The sequence below is a fragment of the Xenopus tropicalis genome, chromosome 5 (genome assembly GCF_000004195.4).
Source record: "Xenopus tropicalis strain Nigerian chromosome 5, UCB_Xtro_10.0, whole genome shotgun sequence".
NCBI lineage: Eukaryota > Metazoa > Chordata > Amphibia > Anura > Pipidae > Xenopus > Xenopus tropicalis.
In genome coordinates, this window is record NC_030681.2 from 119,176,892 (window position 1) to 119,203,076 (window position 26,185).

The window sequence follows — 26,185 nt, forward strand, 5'->3', positions numbered from 1 at the left end:
ACTTCTGTTTGGCATTGAAAGGGTTGCCTTTTGCGTTGGGCCTAAAAATTACAATGCAGCCAAATAGAGGGCAGCTATATATTAAAGAAGTGAGGCTGTATCTTAGGTTTTACTTCAAACTGAGCAATATTATGTTAACAGCCTGGCTTGGCCAAAAGGTAGATATTGGTAGATATTGTTACAGATCTGTAGAATCCACGTAGGCTACAATTTGTAGTTACTGAAATTGTTTATTTACTAGTATAAATAATACTGCCCATTATGCATATAACATGCACACACCATGAAGAGATCCTTATTCCATGCATCTCCATGTCTCTTGAAATTAGCCTCAAATGTTGCTGTTCAGTATATTTACTATATAGGTCAAAGAGAGCATCAAGGCCTAAGGCTACAAAAATGTATGTACTGTATATATATAGCTGTTTCTGTAACTGAAGGACTATGAATTAATGAGAGCAGGGGGCTGCACTGTGAGTAGGGTCTTAGGGAAGGACCTATTAGGGGACTGGTAAAGGAAAGAGAAATTGAGCAATAGGTATGGAGACTGGGAAAGGGTAATTTGGTGCTATGAAACAAAGATTAGAGGGCTCATTTATTAAGTGCAACTGTGATAGCAAAGCGCCATTCATCACCAGTATTTGCATCTAAATCCACTTATTGATTTGGTGTAAAGCTACTTAAAGGTAGCGGTAGCTAGGGTAGCCACCCTGATGTTATTTCACCGGCCCAGCCAGTAAATCACCAGCTAGGGTCAGAATGACAAATTTGTAATGCTCTATGTATCCCTCCCTTCCCTGACCCTTCCTCTGCTGGATTCCCCCTAATAGAGACCACCCCTCCCATTTCCCCTCCCACTTCCCTGCCCCCATGTGACATCACTTCTTATTCTCTTACCCTCAGGCAGGTATTTAATTACCAAAAACGTGGCAACTGTAGTAGTAGCTCCAGGGTTCCCACAGCAGCATTTGTCTATTCACTCTGCATACCATAAGGAATATGGTACATATATATGTATAACTTTATTTATAAAGCGCCACAAGGATATGCAGTGCTGTACAATCTTACAGAATACAAAATTACATACAGGGAGGACAAGTGTTATAATAAATACTATAAATAAGTATAAATACACAGGGAGTAAGTGCCATGTGGTATGAGACACAGTAGGAAGGAGGCCCCTGCCCCGTAGAGCTTACAATCTAAGTTGGGTAACATACAGGCACAAATTGGAAGGTAAGAGTGCACCAGGTATGGGCATCTGCCCTTAAGCGCAGGACTAGGAAAAATAATGTATTAGTGCTGCAGAAGGTAACATCTGAGTTTTATCTTAAAGAGAGTGGGTGAGTGTTCCCTATGAAGGGATTCAGGGATAGAGTTCCAGAGGTAAGGAGCCTATGTCATTTTGCTGATGGAAAAGGGAAAATGGCATCATACTTACCGTGAGTTTCCTTTCTTGGCCATCTTCCATGTCAGTGCCTCCCCCTTGACCCCAGGCAGAAGACGTTCCCCCCTAATAATAGCCACCATGATAATATACCTTTAGTATACAGAAATTGTATGAACTAACACCTTCAAAAGAGATATGCAGATAAAAGCTCTCAGAATCAAACACTCCAGGCTTGTTGTGAATTACTCAAGCCAAGTTTAGGAAAACACCTGATATCTCAGCAAATACCTACAGGTATCAGATAGTATAACAGAATCTGTGCAAATTACTGGAAGTGGGTGGTTAATTAGCGTGATTCCTTTAAATTGTCTGCTGACATTATGGGCTACATGCACACAGGACCACATTTGGCCTCAAGCACCATCTTTTAAAGGCTAAAAAATAGCAATAGACATGAATTTAATTTGCCTGACACTGGTGATTGGAACGCTAGTTGGGTTATTTATATTCACGTGTATGGAGCCTGATTGGGTGCTTTGGTACATCATTTTTAAGGTACTAAAACCATGGTGCCTAAAATGTCTGAAAGTGATCATGCATACTTGACCCTCCTTTATCTCGTGTTTTTATAATAGAACTCTATTTGCTGCCTCCATTACCAGCCATTGTAGGCACTCGCTGAACCCTGCACTATAACACTGCGAGGGAGTCAGATGCCTTCAAGTCACATATTTTAGAAAGAGATGGCACTAAGGACAGTCATCTGCACCCAAACTTCAAATTGGAGTCAAATTCTTCCTGTTGTGTGATAATTCCATTCAGATACTGTATCTATGCACCAAATGCTGTCCCTGCTACAAAAAGGGGGATAGGGAATCCTCTTGAAATAGGCAGTATTGATAGTTTCCCTGAAATAAAGACTTTGTAAAGGCAATATGAATATTATCTGAGTATCTGAGACCTTTAGTAGTACTGACTGCAGTGGGAAAAAATAGGGTTGATGCGTTTGAGTATTTTTCATCTTAAATGACTATTTCACTCTAGTGTTATGGATTCTGAAATTGACTTGGTGTGTTGGTAAGCATCAGAAATACACCGGCTGAGATGAGTATAAACTAAAAGAAGGAAATGCAATATATCCACAAGAGTAGTTGTTCTATTTAAGTAAAAAAACAGGGGCATTTTCAGGTACAAACATTTCTTACAGTGTGTCAACAACAGTATATCTCAGTCAACAAAATGTACAATCAGTTATCTCAGGAAACAAATGTGATTTCATTGTGATGACCATGAGTGAAGCTACACCTCATCCAATTGTTTCCTAAGATTCCTAGGTTGGATCTTTGAGAATTGTAGTTGGCTCGTGTGGTTAAAATGGGAACTGGTAAAAGATGAGAGATACGTATCCATATAGAGTGCCTATTCCAAACTGTATGACTCTAATGGTGAAGACACACAAAGCTACTAGTAGCAGCTACTTTTTCATGGCTTCTAAATACCAGAAAATACCCTGCCATAGACAATACTGGGAATTGCCTCTGCTGCTAAAACACACATAGAGACAATTATCAGTAAATGATCATTATTGTCTGTTTTAGTAACCACAAGAAGTAGCTGCAACTAGGAGCTCTGTGTCTTCAGCCTAATAGGCCCATTTATCAATATTCTCATTTTCATGGTTTTAGTGTTTTTTAAAAACCAAGATTAACCTCACATTCTTTAAACCCATGAATGCCAAGTGATTTATTAACACAGCCTTTAAATAAAGGAATGAACAAAAAAGAAAACAAAAACTGCAACTTTTTCGTTTTGTCAAAAAAAAAAATGAAAACATCTAAAACCATTTACTTTTGGATTTGTCGCAGTTCTGATGCATAATAAATGGTGAAAAAAATGTTTCTTATCACAAAAAATCTTACTTTTGCACAAAAAAATACATATTGTGGAGAAAAAAAGAAAACCTTTAGCAAATGTGCCCCATGAGGCAGAATTATTAACTCTCAATGTTAGGATTGTGCCGCCATGCAATTGTGCCCAAAAATCATGATTTCTTCTTCGTCCCTTCCATGTCAGTACGCATGGGCAGTATTGCCCCCACAGCTAGGAGGTAGGACCTATATACCAAAGCCAATCAAAATTAGCCCTTACCTATAAGACCATGTGACTTCCTCCTCACCACTGTTCTTGGTCCCTGTTAGCCAGTTTCTTGCTATGTCTCTGGCTTGCATGACTGATGTTCCTTGTTTTGGGCTTTGCCTTGTGTGCCTGTTGACCCTGGCCGTGATTATTGTTTTTGGTTTGCTTGGCCGTTGGTTCTGTCTATGGCCTTTGCCTCACTTGGCTGCAGTTCCTGCTTATGGCCTCCGGCTCATCTGTCTACTGCCTCTGACCCCTGGCATCAGACTTTCTGCTATAGCCTTGGCTTGCTTGGCTGCTGGTCCTTTCATGGACTTTGCCTTGTGTGTCTGTTGGCCCTGATTATGGTCTTTGGCTTGCTTGGCTGCAGTTTCTGCTTATGACCTCGAGCTCATCTGTCTACTGCCTCTGACCCCTGGCATCAGACTTTCTGCTATAGCCTTGGCTTGCTTGGCTGCCGGTCCTTGTCATGGACTTTGCCTTGTGTGCCTGTTGGCCCAGATTACGGTCTTTGGCTTGCTTGGCTGTTGGGTCTGTTTATGGCTTTTGTTGCCCTTGGCTGTGGTTCCGGGTTATGGCCTTTGGCTTGCTTTGCTACTGCCTCTCACCCCTGGCAGCAGAATTTTTGCTATAGGCTTGCCTGCTGGTCCTTGTTTTGGACTCTGGCTTGCTTGCCTGCTGGTCCTTGTTGGCTTGAGTGGCCACTGGTCCTTGGTTTGGCAGTTTTCTTTGCTTGGTCGCTGGCCCTGGTTCTGGCCTTGACTCACTTGGCTGCTTCTTCCATTCTGGCTTTTAGCTCACTTGGCCGCTGGTTCTGTCTTCTGGTTTGCTTGGCCGTTTTTCCCAGTTCTGTCCTTTGGCTTGCTCGGCAGTGGGATCTGATTTTGGCCTTTTGCTTGCTTGCCCATTGGTTCCAGTTTTGACCTTTGGCTCGCTTGGACATTAGTTTAGTCTTTGACTTGCTTGTCCATTGGTTCAGACCTTTGGCTCTGGTTTCAGCCTTTTGGCTCTGTTTTGGGCCTTAGTTTGCTTGGCCATTGACTCTGGTTTTGGCCATTGGCTCCAGTTTTGACCTTTTGGCTCACTTACCCATTGGTTTTGGCCTTTGGCTGGTGTGACCGTTGGCCCGGTTCTGGTCTTTGGCTTGCTTGGCCATTGGCTCTGATTCTGGCCTTTGGCTTGCTTGGCTCTGGTTCTGGCCTTTGGCTTGCTTGGCCACTTGGCTCTGGTTCTGGCCTTTGGCTTGCTTGGCCGCTTGGCTCTGGTTCTGGCCTTTGGCTTGCTTGGCCACTTGGCTCTGGTTCTGGCCTTTGGCTTGCTTGGCCGCTTGGCTCTGGTTCTGGCCTTTGGCTTGCTTGGCTCTGGCCTTTGGCTTGCTTGGCCTTTGGCTCTGGTTCTGGCCTTTTGGCTCAGGTTTTGACCTTTGGCTTGATTGGCCTTTTGGCTCTGTTTTTGGCCTTCAGCTTGCTTGACCATTGGCTCAGGTTTTGGCCATTGGCTCCAGTTTTGACTTTTTGGCTTGCTTGCCCATTGGTTTTGGCCTTTGGCTTGCTTGGCTGCTGGCTCTGTTTCTGACCTTTGGCTTGCTTGGCCGTTGGCTCTAGTTTCTGGCCTTTGGCTTGACCAGTTTTGGCCTTTGGTCCTGGTTTGTGGCTCATTTGACCCCGGTTTTAGCCTTGGTTTGCTTGCCAACTTGCCCTGTTTTCTGTCCTTTGGCTCCCAGGGAGACTGGCCCTGGTTAGGAGCTTAGGCTCATAGGATGCTGGCAATTGTTTATGAGGCTGCCAGTTTTGGTGTGCTCCTTGGCGCAGGTGGCTGCTGGCCTTGGCTTAGTCCTTGGCGTATATGGTTGCCAGTCATGCTGTGGTCCTTGGTGCAGGCATGTGGTTGGCTGCCTTTGATATGGTCTTTGGTTCATGTCATGGTGTGCCTTGGCGCTTGTGGCTGTCTACCTTAGCTGCTTTCTTGGCATTTGTGGGTGCTTGTTTTTCACCTTGTATTCCACTCCTTACTAGCAGTGGCTAGTTTGGGGAGCGGTTTATTTGCAGTTACAGTATCTGAACGGTCCATCAGTGGTTGCAGAATCATGTATTGCAAGCACAGCGCTAGTTTTTTGCTATTGCTTGTGTGTTAGCTGTCTTTCACTCTGGGCTCTTGCATGCAGGGATGGCAGCTGGCGTGTTCTCCAGTGCTTTGCTTGACATGTCCACCGCTGCTTTCTGGCAGGGTGTTGGTTTGTCCGCTGGTTGTTTAGCATGCATAGTATATGGCGCTTCTGACTTTCATGCAGGGTGGCTAGATGGTACATTGAGTATGGGCTGGCTGTGCACCAGTCGTTCCATGCATGTTTTCCAGTTGATTCCAGTCATGTTTTACTGGTTAGCTGATCTTCCATCTGCAGGTCGTGTACAGTTCCTAAACCTGGCTCTAATATTGCTGGTTAGGTAGCCTCTCAAGGTTGGTAGCTACAGTGAGTGGTAGGAAGTTGGGTTTCAGCCTGTCATGCTCTGTTACAGGCTGGAGTCCCTAGCTTGTTTGTGCCATAGGGGGGCTTGATGCCTAGTGTGCCCTTTCACTGTTCGTTGCTTCAGATCTGTGCTTGGATTATCTTTGGCTGATCTCTGGAGGTTGTTGAGTTTGACGGCTGTCAATACCAATTTAAGCTGATACCGGTGTGCTTTGGAGCTAGAGGCTTGTGTGTCACAATTATTTTTCTAGGGCCCCAGGTTAGTGCTTAAGGATTGGGGGCATAGAGACAGCTCTAGTGGATAATGCATCAGAGTTGTGGTTAACTGGTCTGTTGCTGCGGGGCTGGTAACACCAGTGAACTGCCCAGTGTCAGAGTTATGATTGTGACCATTTTCTTCTTGTTGGCAGAGGATCCTCCCGAGCCGGGCTTGGATGTTTATGGCAACTGTAGTGTGGAAATCCCTCTGGTCCCTGAGAGGATTCTTGTAGCCGGGAATGGTCCGTTTTTTCTTGTGATGCTTGATTTGTTTTTAGCATCTGTTGATATTATTGTTCCCACCCCTTATATTTTAGGGGCATGGCTTGGTAGATCCCATGTGTACTGACATGGAAGGGACGAAGAAGAAAATGAGAATTTCACTTACCTCTTATCGTAAATTCCATTTCTTCTAGTCTCGACATGTCAGTACGGGGTTTCCCATCCCAATTATTTGCTTCTTGTATTGCTTGGCAAATGTATAACAGTGGTGAGGAGGAAGTCACATGGTCTTATAGGTAAGGGCTAATTTTGATTGGCTTTGGTATATAGGTCCTACCTCCTAGCTGTGGGGGCAATACTGCCCATGCGTACTGACATGTCGGGACTAGAAGAAATGGAATTTACGATAAGAGGTAAGTGAAATTCTCATTTTCTTCTATGATGACATTTTTCCCAATGGTTTTTGAAAAAATGAAAATCTCATCAGGTTTTTGGGGTAAAAAAAAACTTCAGTACAGGTATGGGACCCATTATCCAGAATGCTGGGGACCTGGGGTTTTCCAGATAAGGGATCTTCCTGTAATTTAGATTTCCATAACTTAAGTCTACTAAAAATCATTTAAATATTGAATAAACCCAATAGGCTTGCTTTGCCTCCAATAAGGATTAACTATATTTTAGTTGGGATCAAGTACAGGTACAGGATCCCTTATACGGAAACCCGTTATCCAGAAAGTTCCAAATTACGGAAAGGCCATCTCCCATAGATTCTATTATAAGCAAATAATTCTAATTTTTAAAAATGATTTCCTTTTTCTCTGTAATAATAAAACAGTACCTGTACTTGATCCCAACTAAAATATAATTAATTCTTATTGTAGGAAAAACAACCTATTGGGTTTAAATGATGTTTAAAATTTTTTTAGTAGACTTAAGGTATGGAAATCCAAATTACGGAAAGATCCCTTATCCAGAAATCCCCAGGCCCCGTGCATTCTGGATAACAGATCCATATACATGTACAAGATACTGTTTTATTATTACAGAGAAAAAGGAAATCATTTTTAAAAAAATTGGTTATTTGCTTATAATGGAGTCTATTGGAGATGGCCTTTCTGTAATTCAGAACCTTCTAGATAACAGGGTTCTGGATAAGGGATCCCATACCTGTACCAGAAAAAAATAGCACAATTGCAAATGTTGACAACCCAGCCCCCTAATAATCACCTGAAGATCAATGTGAATTGAAACAAGACTTTGCTCCAAAAAACTACTTTAAACTATTGCTTTTATTTTTCACCGAAACACAAATAAATAAGCACATTATTTATTATAAAATCTTTGAAATGCACAAAAGAAACCAAATTAGATTTTAAAACAACTTTGTAATGTTACTACCATAGTATCAAAGTACATTAAATACATGGTACTTAAAAAATTCAAGTACGCAGAGTTTTTTTTATGTTTGTGTATTTCTGCAAAAACTGATATAATTTTTTTTTTGAATACACAATTCTTTAATTTGCACATGGAATTGTGAAACTCAGGAGAACCAGAAAGCTGATGGGAATGTGGAAAGAAGAAAAATAAAATCAATGACATTCATTTTTATTGTAAGTAAACAAGTTACATTGAACAGAAATTTCTTTCTTTAAAACCCTGTTATTGAAAACCGCTGTGTAATATCACACTAGAAACATATTCATCTTGTAGTAAACATACATTGCTAGTATACACATGTATAAATATAGCTACTGGCATGTATAGACATATCTATACAAAAAGACATTGTAGTGCAGGGGCATCCAACCTGTGGCCCAGCAACTGTTGAGTGAAGTCTCCCAACATCCCGTGGCAGATGGAGAGCTGCAGGTTGTCCATCCCTGTTTTAGTGCAAGAATAACTAGACCAAGGCGGTGACTTTGCTGTGCTTTCTAAACATCACAGTGCACTTCACACCAATTCCTATTCTACCAACCTGACAAACATTTTAGTCATTAATTACATTGATTGCGCCAATAAACTCCTTGGATCCAGATGTTTAAAGAGTAGCTACCATCCATTTTTAAACAACATTTTATCTATAAATATATATTTATATTTGGTCATAAGTATGCCTGAAGTCATGTAATGTATATTTCAGTTTTAAAGGGAAACTAAACTCATACAAATTATTATACTTCTTGTTCTTATTTAGAAGACTGGGAGCTCCCCCCCTATAATCAACCCATGATCCTGGGCCAGTGCCAAATCTCTTGTCACCAATCACCACCATCCAACCTGGGAATGGAAGCGACATGTCCAATCATGGCAGATGCCAACAATGATAAGCAGCTTATTATTTTGGGAGTTGGTACTGGGGAATAGTTACTTGGGGGGATATGTGGAATAGGAAGTGCGGGTCAGTGGGGGAGGGAGAACAGTACCTCTCAACATTACAGGTTTCATTTTATGGCCTAGACCATACCCATAGACAGTTAGAAGGGGAGATGTACCACTCTATTATGTATTCCACACAGAATTCTGTAGATAAGAAATGAAAATTCCAAGAAACTGCATGACCACATTGTTACCAAGTGAAAAACAAGCTTAAAAAACATATGATTCAAAATGAGCCCCCACCAAAAGCAAACTGAAAAGAAATGTTTGCCGATAATAATAAATTTGAGTTACTCCAATATTCTTTAACATTTGTTACTTTAAGATAAAATATAAAAGGTCTAGGCACAAAATGACAAGCATTATAGTTTCCCTTTCAGATAAAGATGCCATTTACTTATCGATGTAAACAGAAAAGGAAATGTGGAAACTTTGCTAGAGAATTTATTTACCATGTTCATTATGTTAGCTGAAATCATTTTTGCTAAGGGTTCACCAACATTTCATGTTATAGGCTAATTAAATTTTATTGGGTGTACATCACATGACCACCTAACTTAAAGGAGAACATACCTATATGTGTGTAGAATCTCACATGAACTAGTTTTTTTTTCAATTCAGAAAATTCCATGTAAATATTAATCTTAATAAGTACAGGTATGGGGCCAGTTATCCAGAATGCTTGGTGTCGGAAGTGTTATGCTACTGCTTACAGATTTACTGGGGTTTTCCAGATAAGGGGTTCATAATTTGGATCTCCATACTTTAGGTCTACTAATTTAATCTTTAATAAACCCAATAGGATTGTTTTGTCTCAATAAGAATAAATTACAACTTAGTTGGGATTGAGTGCAAGCTACTGTTTAATTATTATAGAGAAAAAGGAAATCATTTTTAAAAATTTGAATCACTTGATTACAGGAGACGGCCTTTCTGTATAAAGGGAATAAAGGGCATCCAGATAATAGATTCCATACCTGTATATTCAGTTAACTTTTTTTTTTACTTTTTTTTGCTGTCAGCCCTAAATCATGTATTTACTTTTCTGTTTTCTCATATTCATGTACCATGTGCCTTGTCAGCTGCTTGCAGGTGCAGTGGAACAAGGGGGCTGGCTATAACTAATGACGTCCCAGAAAGGCTTTATATAATTGGTTGCTCCTTGAGCAGCTGGTCACTTTGTGTAATAAAGTTGTACTGGCTAAATCTTTTATTTAAAATATGACAATCTATACAAAGGTATACAAAGGAGTAAGTGTTATTGTTGACACTTACTGGAAAGCAGTTATATTGGTCTTAGACCCAAACTACTGCACAGAAACTGAAAGGTTGTCCCATTTTATAACTAGACTCACTGCAACATTCCAATGTTTATGTGCAAATCACATATTATAATATATTGCTCACATCTCATGGAACCTTTTTTAAAGGGCTTAAAACCAATTTACAAGAGTTCATTAATGAATGGGCACAATATGGAAAAATGGAAAAGTAAAAAGTGCCATTGATTTGCCTGAAATGCATTCTGTCCTCACTCAAGTTTGACTTGATCCTAAATGTGAATAGCATGCTTGCAAGCTCAATAGCTACTCACTGTGTGAGGCTCAGCATGTGGATGTATCAAGGGTATCGACTTGTAGACACCATACTCATTGGGAGCCCTGTACTTAATGTCTACACTTTCTACTTCTTATACATATTCTTCTTGTGCATGAATGCCCATCTAAATGCTGGAGTTGAATTCAGGCTGTACCTTACCTCTAACCAGTCCTTCCTGTAGCACCATATCACTTAACTGATATTACCAGGATAATACCTTTTTTAGACCCATAAAGAGTCAAATCAAGGGAACTAGGTATTGCCCTCCTTATTTACAGTATATATGCCTTGTGGGAGAGCACAGAATTTCACCAACATGATGTATCTTATGGAGGATTCCCTACAGTAAGTAGATTTCCAAACACGTCAGTGTGTCTGATTAAACAGACAAGAAAGTGAGCAGGCGTAATGGCATCATTGTTCACACATCTGCAATGAGAAGGAAAGTCATGATGACTTTGAATAGGAAAGATTTTGACATGTGAAATCAATTATTTACAACTCTGCCAGGGCAATTTCACTCTCCTGTAGTCACTATCCTTGTACACGTCAGTAATGTAAATTGATTTTCATATTTTTTCTGGTTAAGGCCCTTTCTTCAGTCCAATGGATTATTTACAATTTACTGCATTATGTATTCAAGGTTGCATTTAAATACTTTACTACAGTGTTCAGTTTAGCAGAGAACCATGAGACAATTTATTTCCAATCTCTAGGAACCCACAGAAGGCAACAGAAAAATAATTATTAGTGTAGCCTGCAAAGAAACATCTGCTTTATGGTATTATTGGTAACAATTTCTGTGTAAACCCTAAACAATTAGTGAAGTGGGGCTTTGGGTAACCTTCCTTGTATTGTATGCTTTGTCTTAAATGTCTGGTTAATTAATGTTCTCTGGGCAGCTGGATAGAAAACCTAATTTCTGATGAAGAATGATTCAAGTAAACAAATCAAACAGCACCCATATTCTTGCATAGTCTGAATTCAGGCACCATCAGAATGTAGATTGTTCCTTTTTAAAATTCCCCTTGACATACGATAATACTGTACTTTTTTCCTGGCTAAACACACGGACCAATGTGTCCTTATCGATTTTATTAACCAAAAATGGTGTTAGTGTGGGTAAAACTTGTTGTTTTTGGTGTTATTTTAGGTGACTGCATGCTGAATGTAGTTAGTACTGCAAAAAACGTCTCCCCCATTTTCTAAATATCCCTTTCTATGTACTAGTGCAAAGCTTTATGTTGGTGGGCCCCTAAATGTGTGTGATTTTTTTTGTACCTGACCATTCTTCCTAATTAGGGTTAGGATAGATGGGTAAGTATACAAAGTTTGTCCAAGGTATGGAGTAGGACAGTTGGGTGGCAAAACAGCTTACCAGAGGGGACCATTGTTAACATCATGCTCGGTGAATTAATAGACCACTGCTTGGCCACGATACAACATGGTAAGCCAGTAGCTTCTCAAAATCGATTTACATGCATTTTCTGTCACTCAGACATCAGACTGCTGAGGATGCTGGGAGTTGTCTGAAAAGGTGCTGGAGAGTTGAGGGACCAACTAACAGAATGGGATGTTCATTATTTCTTACAACCGTATTTACAATTTGAAAATTTTAGGCCACGATTTGGGCATAGTAGCTACAGCATTTTGACATATTTTGTCCATAGTGTCTTGAGACAGCCTAAAACATTTCAAACACCTTTTCAGGTCTGAAGGCAGCAGAAATCATAGAGGGTGTGTTAGCTTTAAATGTAATAGATGTGCCACACCTTTGAATCAAATGATATGTAACATCAAATAAAACATTTAAACCTACATGTTTATAATAAGATATTTCACTGAACTGTTTTGTACTGTTAATTGTCCCTGGTGATGTAAATTGGACCCTTCATCATCATCATCACCATCATGAACAAATACCTTGCCTCTGCGGATTCCTGCTGACTATAAAGCAAAACAAATCATGGGACTCTATGGAGGGACATTTGGCATGAGAAATTTTAACAAACAAAATGCTTTATTATATACAGGGGTAGATTCATTGTGGATCGAACTGGGCCCCTAGATTCATGCGCCATAAATAATCTGCAAAATAAGTCCTTACAAGTGGTTTTAGTGATGCCTTCAGTTATAATTAATGTTTAGTGAGGTTACTGGTGCCACATGACTCAGGTTAATTTTAATATTACCATAAATAATATACCCCTGGTTATAAAAAGTCACATTTAAGGTACATTTTACCAGGAGAATCAGCACCTATATTGCACTTGCCATGTCTATGTGTCAGTCAATATGTATTTAAAAAGCCCCAAATTCTGCCATTTTGGAAAAAAAATCATTATGTTGGAAAGAATCTGCATTTAAAACATGGTTCATACCTTACACTTAGCTCTAAACCCAATTTATGTACAGAAAAATAGATACAATGTAAAAAAATGCCAATTTCTCTAGTATAATAAGAAAATTCACTGTAAAACTTATGGTCACTAACTATAAAAATGCATACAAAAGATAAAAGTTTTCCTTATGAACTCTACTTAATGGTTTACATTTCTTTAATATGTACATACCTATTATCCATATAATTGTTGCCTCTGTCTTTCAACGCTGGCTTCTTTCTAACTTTTTTATGCAGTGAATGGAATGCTAGCTTTGTCTTTAGTACTAGAAGCTTCAACAAAGCCATAGTACATATATAAGATAAATGATAAGTTATTATTTTATGTTATTAAGTGGAATGGGGATTTTTTGGGTAATATTTTCAGATTTTGGCATTTAAAGGTTGCATTTTAAAAATATACCATGGTTTGCCTGGGCCCCCTGCTTATCAGTAAGCCTGTTATGTAGGATCAGGCCAATTCCAATGTCCTTTCTCCTTGTCCTTGGCTTATATTAATACTGTAACATTTTTGATTCAAACTTAAAATACTTACATAGGAACCTATCTGGGCAATAAAATAAAAACTGCAATGTTTTCATTAGGTCTAGTAACCTATAGAAACAATCTCATGTTTGCTTTCAAACAGCACTGCAAACTTTGGGACTTTTATAACCCCATAACAAGAGTATATGATAATTAAGCATGTAAGACATATATATGCCATAAAGTGTGGTAAATATGCAGATTAAATGTCTTGATGGTCCTTTAATTTTCCCTTTTAAACATACACAGTGTCAACCACTCTATTATGAAGGAAATGTAATGAATAACAACCTCTTGGTCAACTATGACAAGTATTGCTTCCTTATAGAACTGCATCAAGGTCAACATCATGTGACCATCAATTTGTAGACATTAAGGAACAGGTGATAGTTTCCAAATGTAAATAAAAGACCCAAGCTACTGTATAAATATGTCAAACCATTGACTTTACAGAATCCACCAAGAATCCCATTATAACAGAGCAATGACTATACCCTATTTTTATTGTACTTTCTATTTGCATTGTCTCTTTTAAAAGTTCACAATAATTTTTGGTGCAACTGTACGTTCATCTACCTGTGTCCAGAGTATCTTTAAAATTGGGCCTCTGAAAGGCTGTCCTTACTCATCTTTTGGTCATAATAAATATTTTACAGGGTATAATTTTCCCCAAACAATGAACCCAGATAACTTCAAGCAATAGTAGATCTTCAGCTAAGCATAAATATTAAATGTGTACTATCCAATACTGTTCATAAAAGAAAGGGACTATTTTATCTTTGCATAAGATTCCTTCCAACAGCAGAATAATAATCTTTATACTACATGCCACCAGTCAGTCGCTGGAGGGTTGCTTGTATCTGTTGCTCTGGAAAAGGTGGGGAGACACATATTACTGAATTGGATTGTTGTGGTCTTGCTTGTTTTATCCAATCAGGTTCCCTGCTTGCCAAATGCCTTGGACAATAACATCTTGATCAAATTTTAGAGAAATTATAAAAGCAGATATTAGGGAACTCCATAGACCGGGATATAAGTCTATTTGTGCCTAAATAAAGGAGAACTAAAGGGGATATAAGTCTATTTGTGCTTAAATAAATGTGAAATAAAGCTAAATATGATGACTGGGAATTCAATGTAAAGAAATAGTAACACCAAAAAAATAAAAGTATTTTAAAGTAATTATTTTTTTTGCCCTGAACTGGTAAAAGTAGTGTGCTTGGTATAGAAAGACTGCTATAGTTTATATAAATAAGCTGCTGTGTAGCTATGGCAGCAGCCATTCAAGGTGGGAAAAAGGAGGAAAGGTACTGGTTATATAGCAGATCTCTGTAGAATACAATAGTGTTTTACAGAGCTTGTGTTATCTGCTATGTAGCCTGTGCTATTTAGCCATATTTCAATTTGAATAGTTACCTCCATGGCTATACAGCAGCTTTGTTTATATGAGCTATAAGAGTCTCAGACACACAACTTTTACCAGTGTAGGGCACCAGTACATTATATATTAATGACTTACATTTTATTTTGTTGATGTTACTGTACATTAAGCTTTCTCCCCTGTGCTATGCAACTTAAAAACAAGGATAAAATTCATGCTGGGACTACTAACCTCATTTAAAATAGATCTGAATGCAGCCTGGGAATTAAACTAAATATGCAATGGGCTAAATGTACTAAAATTATACATAGTGCAGGGGGAAATACATGTGAGTGATCTCATGAAAATATACATGGCACACATGTTGATGTTAAGTATGTGATGTTTGTTTCTTAAGGTACTGGAAATGCTCAGGCATGGCAATTAAAACAGGGCTATGGTGGAAATGCTACTGTTGCATATGGGACTTGTCACATGTTCAACAACAAAGTCTAGTTATTTATAGCTATTTTATCCAGTTTTATACTTGCTTTGCTTTGCCTTGATCTCATGTTGATGAAATGCAGGAAGGTTGAAAAAGAACCTAAGCAACAAGTGGTACCCAGGCAAAATTGGGAAGAAAAGCTTTTCCTATTAATACATTTGCTATCAACTTTAAGGGGGTTATGTAATAAAAGGCACTACACTTGCCCATGTGCAGGAACCCATAGCTGGTAGCATTAACTGGTTACCTGTTTAAAAGCAAATATCTTATTAGTGGCTATGGGTTATGTCTACTGGGCAAATGTAGTGCCTTTAATTACAGGACCCCTAACATTTGTCATAGTTTCTGTGGCACAACAGATACGGTTAATTCCTATTATAATGGAGGTGTGAGACTAAACATGCTGCAGATCATTACTTCTAATTCTGCAATATAAAGGCTGGGTGTTGAATTGTGGGTATGGTAGAGTTTTTGTGCTTTTTTTAATGCACTGACCAGAATGTGCAATTTATGTTATTAATTTGCTCTCGGTATGCAGAGAAAAGGCTTATAAAAAGAGGTCAATACAGAAGTCCTAAGGCATGTATGCCTGTCCTAATATAGCCAAATTCAAAATTACAGAAGTCCTTATATTAAAATTAAAAACACTTTTAATCCTGCCCTGTTGCAATTTCGGCAAAGCTTAGGCATGGATTCCCCAGGCAGGTGACCCAAAAATAGGTTTTACCATCCAGCCCCCAGCTGTGAATTAGTTTTCCATTTAGCATTACTGCCATCCAATGAAGCAACTTCTTCTGCATCTTTTCATATGAACCTAATGTGCCTTGCCACCCTTGTGCACTCATTAGATAACGTTATTTCCGCATGTCAGTGTGTACAATGTTAATTTTCATCACAGTGAACTATGGTCTCCTGATAGCATAAATAATAACGGGTTCATTGTCTGCTTTATACTTCTAACCCACGGTATACAAGCAAATAACAGACACGAGGAGCTATTTTAAAGATACATAGATGACACCAGGTAGGTAGCATACTCTTTTGTACTGTTTCCCAAAAATGAAAATCTAGAACACAATACAGTAAAAGACGTTCCAGTTTCTTTTGTCGTACATAAATATTTCCTCTCATTTTTGCTGTTTCAGTAGCTAATACGTTGTATAAATATAAGGAGAACTCATGCTTCAGTAGAAAAATTTCCAAAGCATTGTCCAAGGAAACAATAAAGAATGACTTGGGTATTAAAGCATAATTACATTACACAAAATATCAAAATTGTTATTTATAGCATTTATAACAATGTGTTTACTTTTTAAAGTCATAAATTAATTATTTACATTAAATATTCTCTTTTATATATGTACTCAAAAAAAATGATAAATATTTGTGACTTGAAGCAGGTAGATCTTCTTTGATTAGCAGGAGGCAAGCAACATCTCAGAGCACAAGGAAATCTAGTACCCTAAACAGTCACCAATTACTAGATCAGCATTGCTACCTGTGCAATTCAAACCTTGGTACCGCGGGTAGTTCTCTAGGCTTGCATCATATGGCAGTGTCCCAAAACACAGTTTGCTGTTGGGAATAAGGAGGAGGGCTGTATTTCTTGGCTCCATTGCTCTTTTTCCAGCTTGGTAGGATAGGCATGCTTTCTTGTTTACACAGACCCTTCTCAGTTTTTTGTCTCGATTTAATCTCTTTGCACAGAGTACGTTTTTTCTCAATCATTTCCATCATGGTGTTGTCACCACAAAGCCACTGCATAGGTGCCATCTGTCAAACAGAGTTACACGGAAACATCATTTCATTATCTGTCATCTTGTAGACACTTCTGTTTTCATAATACAGAGGTTCCTTATTGTGCTCTATAGGTGAATGACAAATGTGAGGTTTATAGAACAGATGCACTGGCATTAACCCATGTTGCTGAAACCTTCTTGTGTTTTTGTATGGATAAATGAATATATTTTGAAAACTACAAAAATTCTAATAATTGGTATGCTTTGTTTATTGTGCCTTAAACAATTAGATTACAGCTTCAAATCAATCAAATCAGGAGGCTTGGAACAAATCACCTATAATGCAGTGTCCCAGCAGACTTCATTTTATTATACACTATGGACTGAAATGGACCACAGTGAGGAGTATTTAAGTTTTTATTTAGGTATTACATATGTATACTTAATACTCTATATGTATATTTATCTAATAACATACTAGCTTCCTGCCCAGATAGCATTCTGATCTTTTTTTTCCCTCTTAACAAGCTAGAATAATGGTGACATTACTTTGCCCTGGTGAAATTCAGTAACATATGCAATGATTTAGAATTTGCGGAGCAAATTAATTCTTCAGTATTCATTATAATTCTATTAAAATAATGGATTTTCAGTGACATGATTCATCCATAATTTGATGGGGTCCAGTGCAAAATAAAATTCCAAGCCACCTCCGCTCTTCCCCCCTCATGTATACACTGGGAGGTGGAAAGGCAAGCAGGAGGGAAACATGGGTCTTCCCTGAGCCCCTGTCTTTCATAGTGCCCCAAAATAGCTCTGCTGCACCTATAGTTATGCCACTGCTACCATTACTTAGATTTACTTCTCCTCCGCTAACTCACTTGGCCTTCTTCATCAGGAATTTAGTTTGGCTGTTGGCTACTGGGCATGCCCAGTTCTTCTCAACTCAGGTTACTAAACATGCCCTTCAATCTGTCAGGCAATAAAGAGATGGCATTGTTGGTTCCCATAGAAACTCTGCTTTAGCTGTCTACTCCTATTTTTTTACTCCCAACCTCCTCTCCTGAGTTCATCTTAACCATTATAGTGCTCAATCAAAGGAGAATTTTTTTATTAACATAAGTTCTGCCTGTGTAAGCCTGCATTATTGATTGCATGAACTTTACAGTGCACATGTGTTGTTTGCTGATATTAATGTCATTGATAATGTGTCAGAGGGAAAATGGCCACCAGGTGAAAGCTGCTATTTGTTTTAGGAAAATGTGATGGTGCTGGCAATGGATGGTATATATGCAATACAAATAATGCCTTTGTGTGGGGGAGACATGCCCTACTTATATACAATGTAGGAAATGTAGGCTTTACAGGTTCTGTAACAGTTACTTTGACATCTCGCAAACTGCTTCTGAAACTCGGAGGTTTAATAAGTAGAAAATACAAACACTGACAGAGGTGTGTGTTCAAGTAGTAAATGTTACCACTTCTCTGCTTTATAAATAGAGTCATTTGTGCATTTCTCAGATTTTCAATTCTCTTGCTGCAGTAACTGACAACATTTCAATGGAAATCATTGTGTTTGTGATAAGTGTGACAGGCTGAGAGAAATCTTATTTTGACTATCAGTGTTAATAGCTGTTTGAAATTCAGTTTATTTAGGACACTCTTCTGATAAATTTGTTTCTCAGAACAATTATTTTGTATTGTATAGTTTGCCTACATATTCCGCTGACATGTCAAACACATACGCCACTTAGTTTACAGAAGGAGGCAATAGCAGCCACCCTGTACTCTGCATTTAAGCCATTTACAGTTGCTTCAGTTTATGGCATTCCATCCAGGTAAGTGTAATAATAAATAAAGTTGTGTATATTGAGAATTTTTGGTATTTGAATGTGTAGGTAGTGTCACATCAAAATGTCTTCTTTTTATACAGTAATAACAGGCTTAAAGGGGCAGGATACCCCCTTCCTCAGCCTTAGTTCAATGAGTAGGGCTTACTTTTTACCTAATCTTCTAACCACAAACAATTGTTTTTTGTTATTTTAGGGCAAACATGAAAACTGAAGCTACTGCTATGTGGTTCTTGTGAGGCAGATAATAAGATTGACAAAGTTTAAATAATCCCAACCTGCATAATGTACTTCTGTTTATGTGTGCATGGGTGCATTGGTAATCTAATTATCTAGCTCACAGGGACCAAACATGTAGTAGCTCCAGTTTGCCCGTTTAGCTCAAGAAGTAAGAAAAACCATAGATTTTTTTGTAATTAAAACAATAGGCAAAAAGCATGTTTAGGACAAGTCCTATTCATTGTACTCATGCTACAAAAAGAGGTATGTTGCCTTTTTATTTGGAGCATCTGCCCCACACAGACACACCCTTTTCCACAAGAACAGTTAAATATATGGCCCACCGGTACCTGTAATATTGGCTCCCCCTGTGATTATGTGAATATAAACCCCTAAGTAAAAATATAACTGGAAACTAGCGATGAGCGAATTTTTTCACCAGGCATGGATTCGCAGCGAATTTCCGCATTTTGCCATTGGCGAATTGTTTCGTGAAACTTTTGGGCGATCGCGGCAAATTGGACACGGCCGTGGCAAAAAGCCTGTGGTCACGTCAGATTGGGCGCGGGTGAGTCAAAAAGGGTGCGGTCGCATCAAATTGGGTGCGGTCTCGTAAAAAAGAACACGGTTGCGTCAAAAAAGGAACTGTCACGTAAAAAACAGCGCGGTCATGTCAAACATTTCTGACTCTCGCATCAGAAAAGTGCGGGCGAAAAAAAAATCACGCGCCAAATGCATTTCGCTAATTTTCGCCGTTTCGCTAATTTTATGGTGAAGCAAAACAGGACAGATTCGCTCATCACTACTGGGAACTATAAGCATCCAATGAGGGCATGTTAAGAAAATCAGTCTATAGGAGAACTTTTTCCCACTCCATCCCTTAGGCACACAGTGCAGGGCAAACCCTGCTTCAAGTTCCAGAATCCATCACTTCACAATGGAACAAGGTGAGAGAGGGGTTGCATTACATTGTGTGCCCTAGGGTGGTTGGGAAATGCTTCTAATGAGTAACATGGATCATTTCAAGCTGAGGAATCAGGCATGTCTGTCTTAAAAAATACATTTCTATTTTTTTTTTTTATTTTAGAAGCAGTGAGTGAATTTTTTCGCCAAGCCTGGATTTGCAGGAAAATTCAGCGTTTGCGATTTTTTTGTGAAACTGTAGAAAAAAATTGGCAAAAATACGCAGAGTGAAGAAAAAAATCACGGTTGCGTCAAAAAAGTGGCAGTTGAATGAGAAACATTCACGCACGTCAAAAAAATCATGCAGTAGTCGAATTTAGTACATTTTTCACTGTTTCACAAATTTTTCAGCAGTTTTGCAATTTTTTTGGCGAAGGGAAATGGGACAGAATCGCTCATCAGTCTTTGAAAGTTCAGACTTTATTTTATGCACCCCAACTAAATACGATTATGTCCAAAGGAGGGTGGTTTCTCTTTCCTTTAACTAAGTTTTGGATTTGGAGCGCTGTGGTTGGTAAAAAAGTCAAATGTCTCAAAAGTTGTTTAAAGCCTTTTTAAGCCCTGAAACCTATTTCTCCTTCCTCTCCGTGGGGGGGGGGGGTATAAAGTAGATCCTAGATTTCCTAAATCTGAGGTTTTCATTTATATGACATATTTCCTTTGTCATCCCATAATAACAGGGATTTGAACTCCACTCAATGTGCTATTCCCATACCTGAAATCTTCAGTCTGATAAATGGCTGTGTCACTCAGCCTAAAGTCTAACACTGTATCATTTGTTCTCTTGGATTTATACTCCACCAGGCAATAAAGAAGCTGTCACAGAGTAGACAGAATATTTTGAGAAGACATTTACTTTTTGACATTAACTTTCAGATGAATAGAAGATTCTTATTCTTTAAGTAAACCTTCGCTTCCAAATTCAAAGTCACATTTAGACTTTGAAAAAATATATTTATGTATATTAACAGGCATATAGATATTCTTAAAAAATGTGAATTCATGGAGAGATGTGTTAAGGTTCTGTTCTAATGGTAATTATGGATGAACCCAATCCATAGTTTTTGGATTTGAAATACCAAGGAATCAATATCCTCCACTCCACGACAGACTTGGCCATATACATTAATAATTACAAACCTAAATTTGCAAACTCAGATTTGAGATAAATCTAACATTGCATGACTTAAAATCTATAAAGTCCTCAAATAAGTACATAAAACATACATTTTTATTGCGTAAAATCTTACTAGAGACAAAATAAATTTCCAAGGGCTGCTATTTAGCAAGGAGTTTGTATGTTACCCCAGGTCTGGACTGGATATCTCTGGGTTCTCTGGTTTGTTCCCACACTCCAAAAACATAGACAGGTTAATTGGATTCAAGTAAAACTGAGACTTGAATGTGAATGGGATATGAACTTTAGACTGCAAGCTCCACTGGGGCAGGGATCATGTGATTCATAAACAATCTCTGCAAAGTGCTCAGTAAATATGGTGCTAAATATGGTGTAAATATGGTGCTATATACAGTTAGTAACAGGTAATCATATAGATATAGCTCACTGGAATAAAAAAACATTCTGGGAAAAATTTGGCTATTGTCTCAAGATTAATTGGACATTATCATCAGTTTATTTCAAGGGGAATGTCAGAAAATTGCTTTGGTCTTTCCAATCATCTCAGGGAAACATTATTATTTTGATTATGTTAAAGAAAGCTCACTGCCTTTGATACACAGAAGAACGTATTTTGCAAACACAGATGGCTCTTTAAAGATACTAGGGCTCATTTACGTCAGCAGGTTGTAGCGAACACAAACTGCATTTTTTCATACAGTTGCGCCTCATGCAATTGCAGCCGATGGATCAAAATTTTTGCAATTTGTTTCAAAATCAAATGCAATTTCAAAGTCAGGTTGCCGGTTGTTTGGTGTGTGAGCTAAGGGCACTGAGTGAACCCTGGAGCTACTGCCTGGTCTGGGACATCAACAGGCACAAAAGTGATAAAATTGGAACATTAAGCAGCGGCTGCGAGTGCAAATTTATGGAAGCACAAGGAGCACATTTTGACACAAGTGCCTTCAATGAAAGGTATTTTACACACAACTACATGTGCAACTGAACACAACTGTTCTAGTAGTTGTAAATGAACCCTACTCTTTTCTGTGTGTCATAGGCAGCCCACTAACAAAATATGGTACTTTAACTGGAACAATTTGCATTGTCTGTTATGGTGTTGCCTTAGTTTTAATGGTAAACTAAAGCTTAACAATGAAGTAGGGTAGGAATGCTGCACATTAGGGTTTGGGCTTCTGTACCAGCCCAAGGCAACTACAGCCCGTGAACATATGTGTCTCCAGAAATACCCCCAGTAGTTCCGCATCTTCTTTTCTGTGGATTTACTGCACATGTTCTGTGCTAGTTAGCTTAGGGACCCACTCACAATATACTGTATATATCGCATGTAAACATGACAATGCAAGGTTGATTAGTAATTAGTTTAGATTATCATTACATGGCAGCTCCGAAACCAATGTAAATAGAATCTGAATTTAATCTCGGTTTCTTCTTGATAATTGGTGACAACCCCTAAGCTTTGATTCAGATGCCCAGAGTCCATTGAGCATTGAGTGGCATTATCACTTTTAACAAAATCCAAGATGGGGAGCTCCTGTGACAACTACAAAGGCCTGGATCATTACTGTTATGAGATGTTAAACCTTTAGGGCTCATACACATGGTATTTTGCCCTGCCTTCCCCTGCCTTTAGAGTTCTCCATTCTTTTTCACAGGCCCATACTGGCACAGATGCATGCAAGCACCAAATGCAGGTGAATGCATTATGTTCAACAAACCTCTTTCAATTGCAATTACAGTTGCACACTTTAAAATCACTGAAAATGTACAATGTACAATTGTGCTCAACATATATTTTGCCTATTGCTTTAATCATGAAAAATCTATGGTTTTTGTTATTTCTTGAGCTAAACAGGGCAAATTGGGAAACTGAAGCTACTCCATGTTTGGTCCTTGTAAATTCCCTGCATAATAGGCTTCTGCTTACAAAACAAAGTCACATCAAAGGGTGAAGCGATTGGGTTGTATACTGGTAATCTTATTGTCTAACTCACAAATGCCATACATGGAGAAGCTTCAATTGTCCTGTTAAGCTAAAAAAAAAAAAACAACATAATTTTTAATGATTAAAACAATAGGTAAAAGAGAATCATGGTACCATTGTGATTGTATCATACCTTCTTACACCTGTCAGTTTCAGCTAACACCTAACTGAACAAGTTCAATGGAACCATTGTGATTGGATGTCTGTGACTGTACTACCATCAAGAGTTTAAATACCGGGGAATTCCCTACCAGTCATTTGAACTGAAGAAGCCACTCAGATGAGTGGTGAAATGTTTTCAAGAAAAACTCAAAAAAGTCCAGTTGTTTTAGACTTAATTCTACTAGATACTGTATATCATGACCTGGATGAATGAGAATCTTCATAGACATAGATAAAAGAATGTTCATCATATGCCTTGTTCATTGAACCAATTTTGAACTCAGGGATATACTACCCCTTTAATGTATATTGCCAAAACATCCCCAATTATAAAATGGATTTTGCCTTTAGCAATTATCCATTACAGTATGCAAGAGTAATTTTGTAGCTGTAAATTGGCATATATATAAGAAGAGCAGAACTGCACTCATAGGGTTTTCACAACAACAAAGGCAAAAATGAAAAGAACTTCTCAGATGCAAATGGTGAGATTTATTGATTCCAATGTTTCAGTCCTGTACTGGGACTTTGGTCAGGGAATACAAGACAGCGTACATACCAGCGTTTTAAATACACTTTTTGGCTCCAAAACACGCCATTAAAACGCTGTTATGTACGCTGTCTTGTATTCACTGACCAAAGTCCCAGTACAGGACTGAAACATTGGAATCAATAAATCTCACCATTTGCATCTGAGAAGTTCTTTTCATTTCTGCCTTTGTAGTGCAAACCCTATGAGTGGCATCATTTTCTGCTCTTGTTAATATTTTACCACAAGCTCTGGCACCTAGGTATTGCTATATGTTTATCGTGTGCTCCCCAATCTGGACTTTATATATATACCGGTATATATAATCTTCCAAATGTCGGCACTCACCACTCATATAGATAATGGCCGGGTGCTGACCCAAAAACATACATCGAATCCAAAGAGAGCACAAACGGCACAGGAATCAGTGGAAAAAAGTCCTTTATTCGGACATCATCTCTACGTGTTTCGATCCCCAAGGGATCGTCATCAGGATATATATATATTAAAAGGCTGAGGCACACACTTATAGGGATTACAACCTGGGTGCAAATCAGAAAAACAATTTAAATATGTAAAAAATGCTGATGCACACCAGGAAAATTTAATCAAAAACAAATACTTATTTTATTTAGATCAACGTTTTGGTCCTCACCCGGGACCTTTATATATATATATGTGTGTTCTATGACACAAAAATGTTGTGTGACTGTGTATGGCTATCCTTGAGGAAGTAATATTGAGAGATTTAAACAAATTTAAATTTGAATCTCTACTTTGGTTTGAAACGAATTGCTGACTCTCAAGATATGAGTCCAGACATTATCTTTGCTTATAGATATTAATGTCAAATTGTAAACTATTGGTTTCTTTGCTTGGGAGGGCACACAATCTCACTAGCCTAGAAAGGATATAATATTCCTTTTGATAGAAACACCTCATTGTATTTAGAACTGTATCTATATTGCATCATTATGCAAATATTAAATCCCTGCATATCATTCATAAGACCTAATGATTAAAAATACAATCTGACCAGTGGGGAACCCATGGGCTGCTGTGTAGCTTAATTTCACTGATTTAATGTCTAAGCTTATCTGGCATTTTAGAAAGTCAGTGTGATGCTTTAATATGAATGGACTGGCGTTAATTGGTGCTGCCAACCCAGTCTGAGTAAAACAAATGGGGGGGGGGGGTGAACTCTTCTTAAGTGCAAGGTTGGAAGTTCAAATACATTAAAACTGTGGTATTGTGGTATTGTCAAGAGAAGCTGCTGTTGATTCAATATTTACTGTATATCTACTAAAGTGATAAAATGTTTTATCGGGTGAAAAAGAAACAAAGATCGACACAGTCTTCATATGACACAAAATGGAAAGAGGGAGAAGATTTTACAGAAGGTTTACTAGGAGTTTGGGATGGAAGACAGACATTTCTCACAGATGATGGGTAGGTTCTGAAGGAATACCCAGGATGTCCAGGTCCAGACTTGTATTCAAAATAGGCCTTGGTATTACAAATATACAGTGTCCCAAATGGCCTACATCAGTCCAATAAATAGTGTCTCTGGCATCTTACAGCAGCCCCTCTGGCATTTGCCAGAAGCCACAGATGCCAGTCTGGACCATCCTAAAACCCCCAAAGATGTCTCCTGAAAGACAACCCAAGGCAGGTGAGATTGGGGGCATATTAAATAATATAGAAATGTCACATAAAAAAGTACAGAACTGTAACATCAACTATTCTGTGTAAAAACATAAGGTATACAGAGCAAAAGATGACCCTGCAGTTCAAGTTACTATGCCATGATGTTAATGCTGTCCCCACAGAACATCTTTGGCTAGCTTTAACCAATTGGATTCTTTTGGTGGGTTACTTTTTAACCTATACGATTCTTACTAGGAACTCAGAATCAGAATATCCAAGGCTATTGTGATACTAATATCTACAGTTAGTACTAGTGGTTGTATTTATAGTTTATGTATGTGAGTGTATAGATTGGTTAGTGTGGGTTAGGTGTGCTGGGTTTACTTGGATGGGTTGAACTTGATGGACACTGGTCTTTTTTCAACCCTATGTAACTATGTAACTATGTAACTTTTTGCACCTCATGCCTTTTGCAAAGGTTACCTAAGTTGTAAAGAAGTGACCTATAAAAAGTTGTGACTTGCAAAGCAACATTTGAAGCCATTATTCTCTCTGGCTTACCACTTTCAACAACTCTATTTTTTTTACCTAACATAAAGCCGCCGTTTCTGCTTACCACCTTTTCTTGTTATATAAGGTTCTGGTAGGTAAAACTACCAACAGACTGGGATTTGATGTAGGCCCTGGCATTTCAAGTACCCTGGGCCAAACA

The 26,185-nt window shown here is 38.4% G+C and overlaps 1 protein-coding gene across 1 annotated transcript in view; it reads right to left on the reverse strand.

Moving 5' to 3' along the window:
- Positions 1-14,834: 14,834 nt before the first annotated feature.
- Positions 14,835-26,185, reverse strand: part of nyap2 (neuronal tyrosine-phosphorylated phosphoinositide-3-kinase adaptor 2) — an 82,255-nt gene continuing 70,904 nt past the window's right edge. The window contains exon 7 of the mRNA XM_002937095.5: positions 14,835-17,015. Within this exon, the coding sequence (XP_002937141.3) occupies positions 16,788-17,015 (228 nt within the window). The 3' untranslated portion in view covers positions 14,835-16,787. The remainder of the gene's footprint in view (positions 17,016-26,185) is intronic.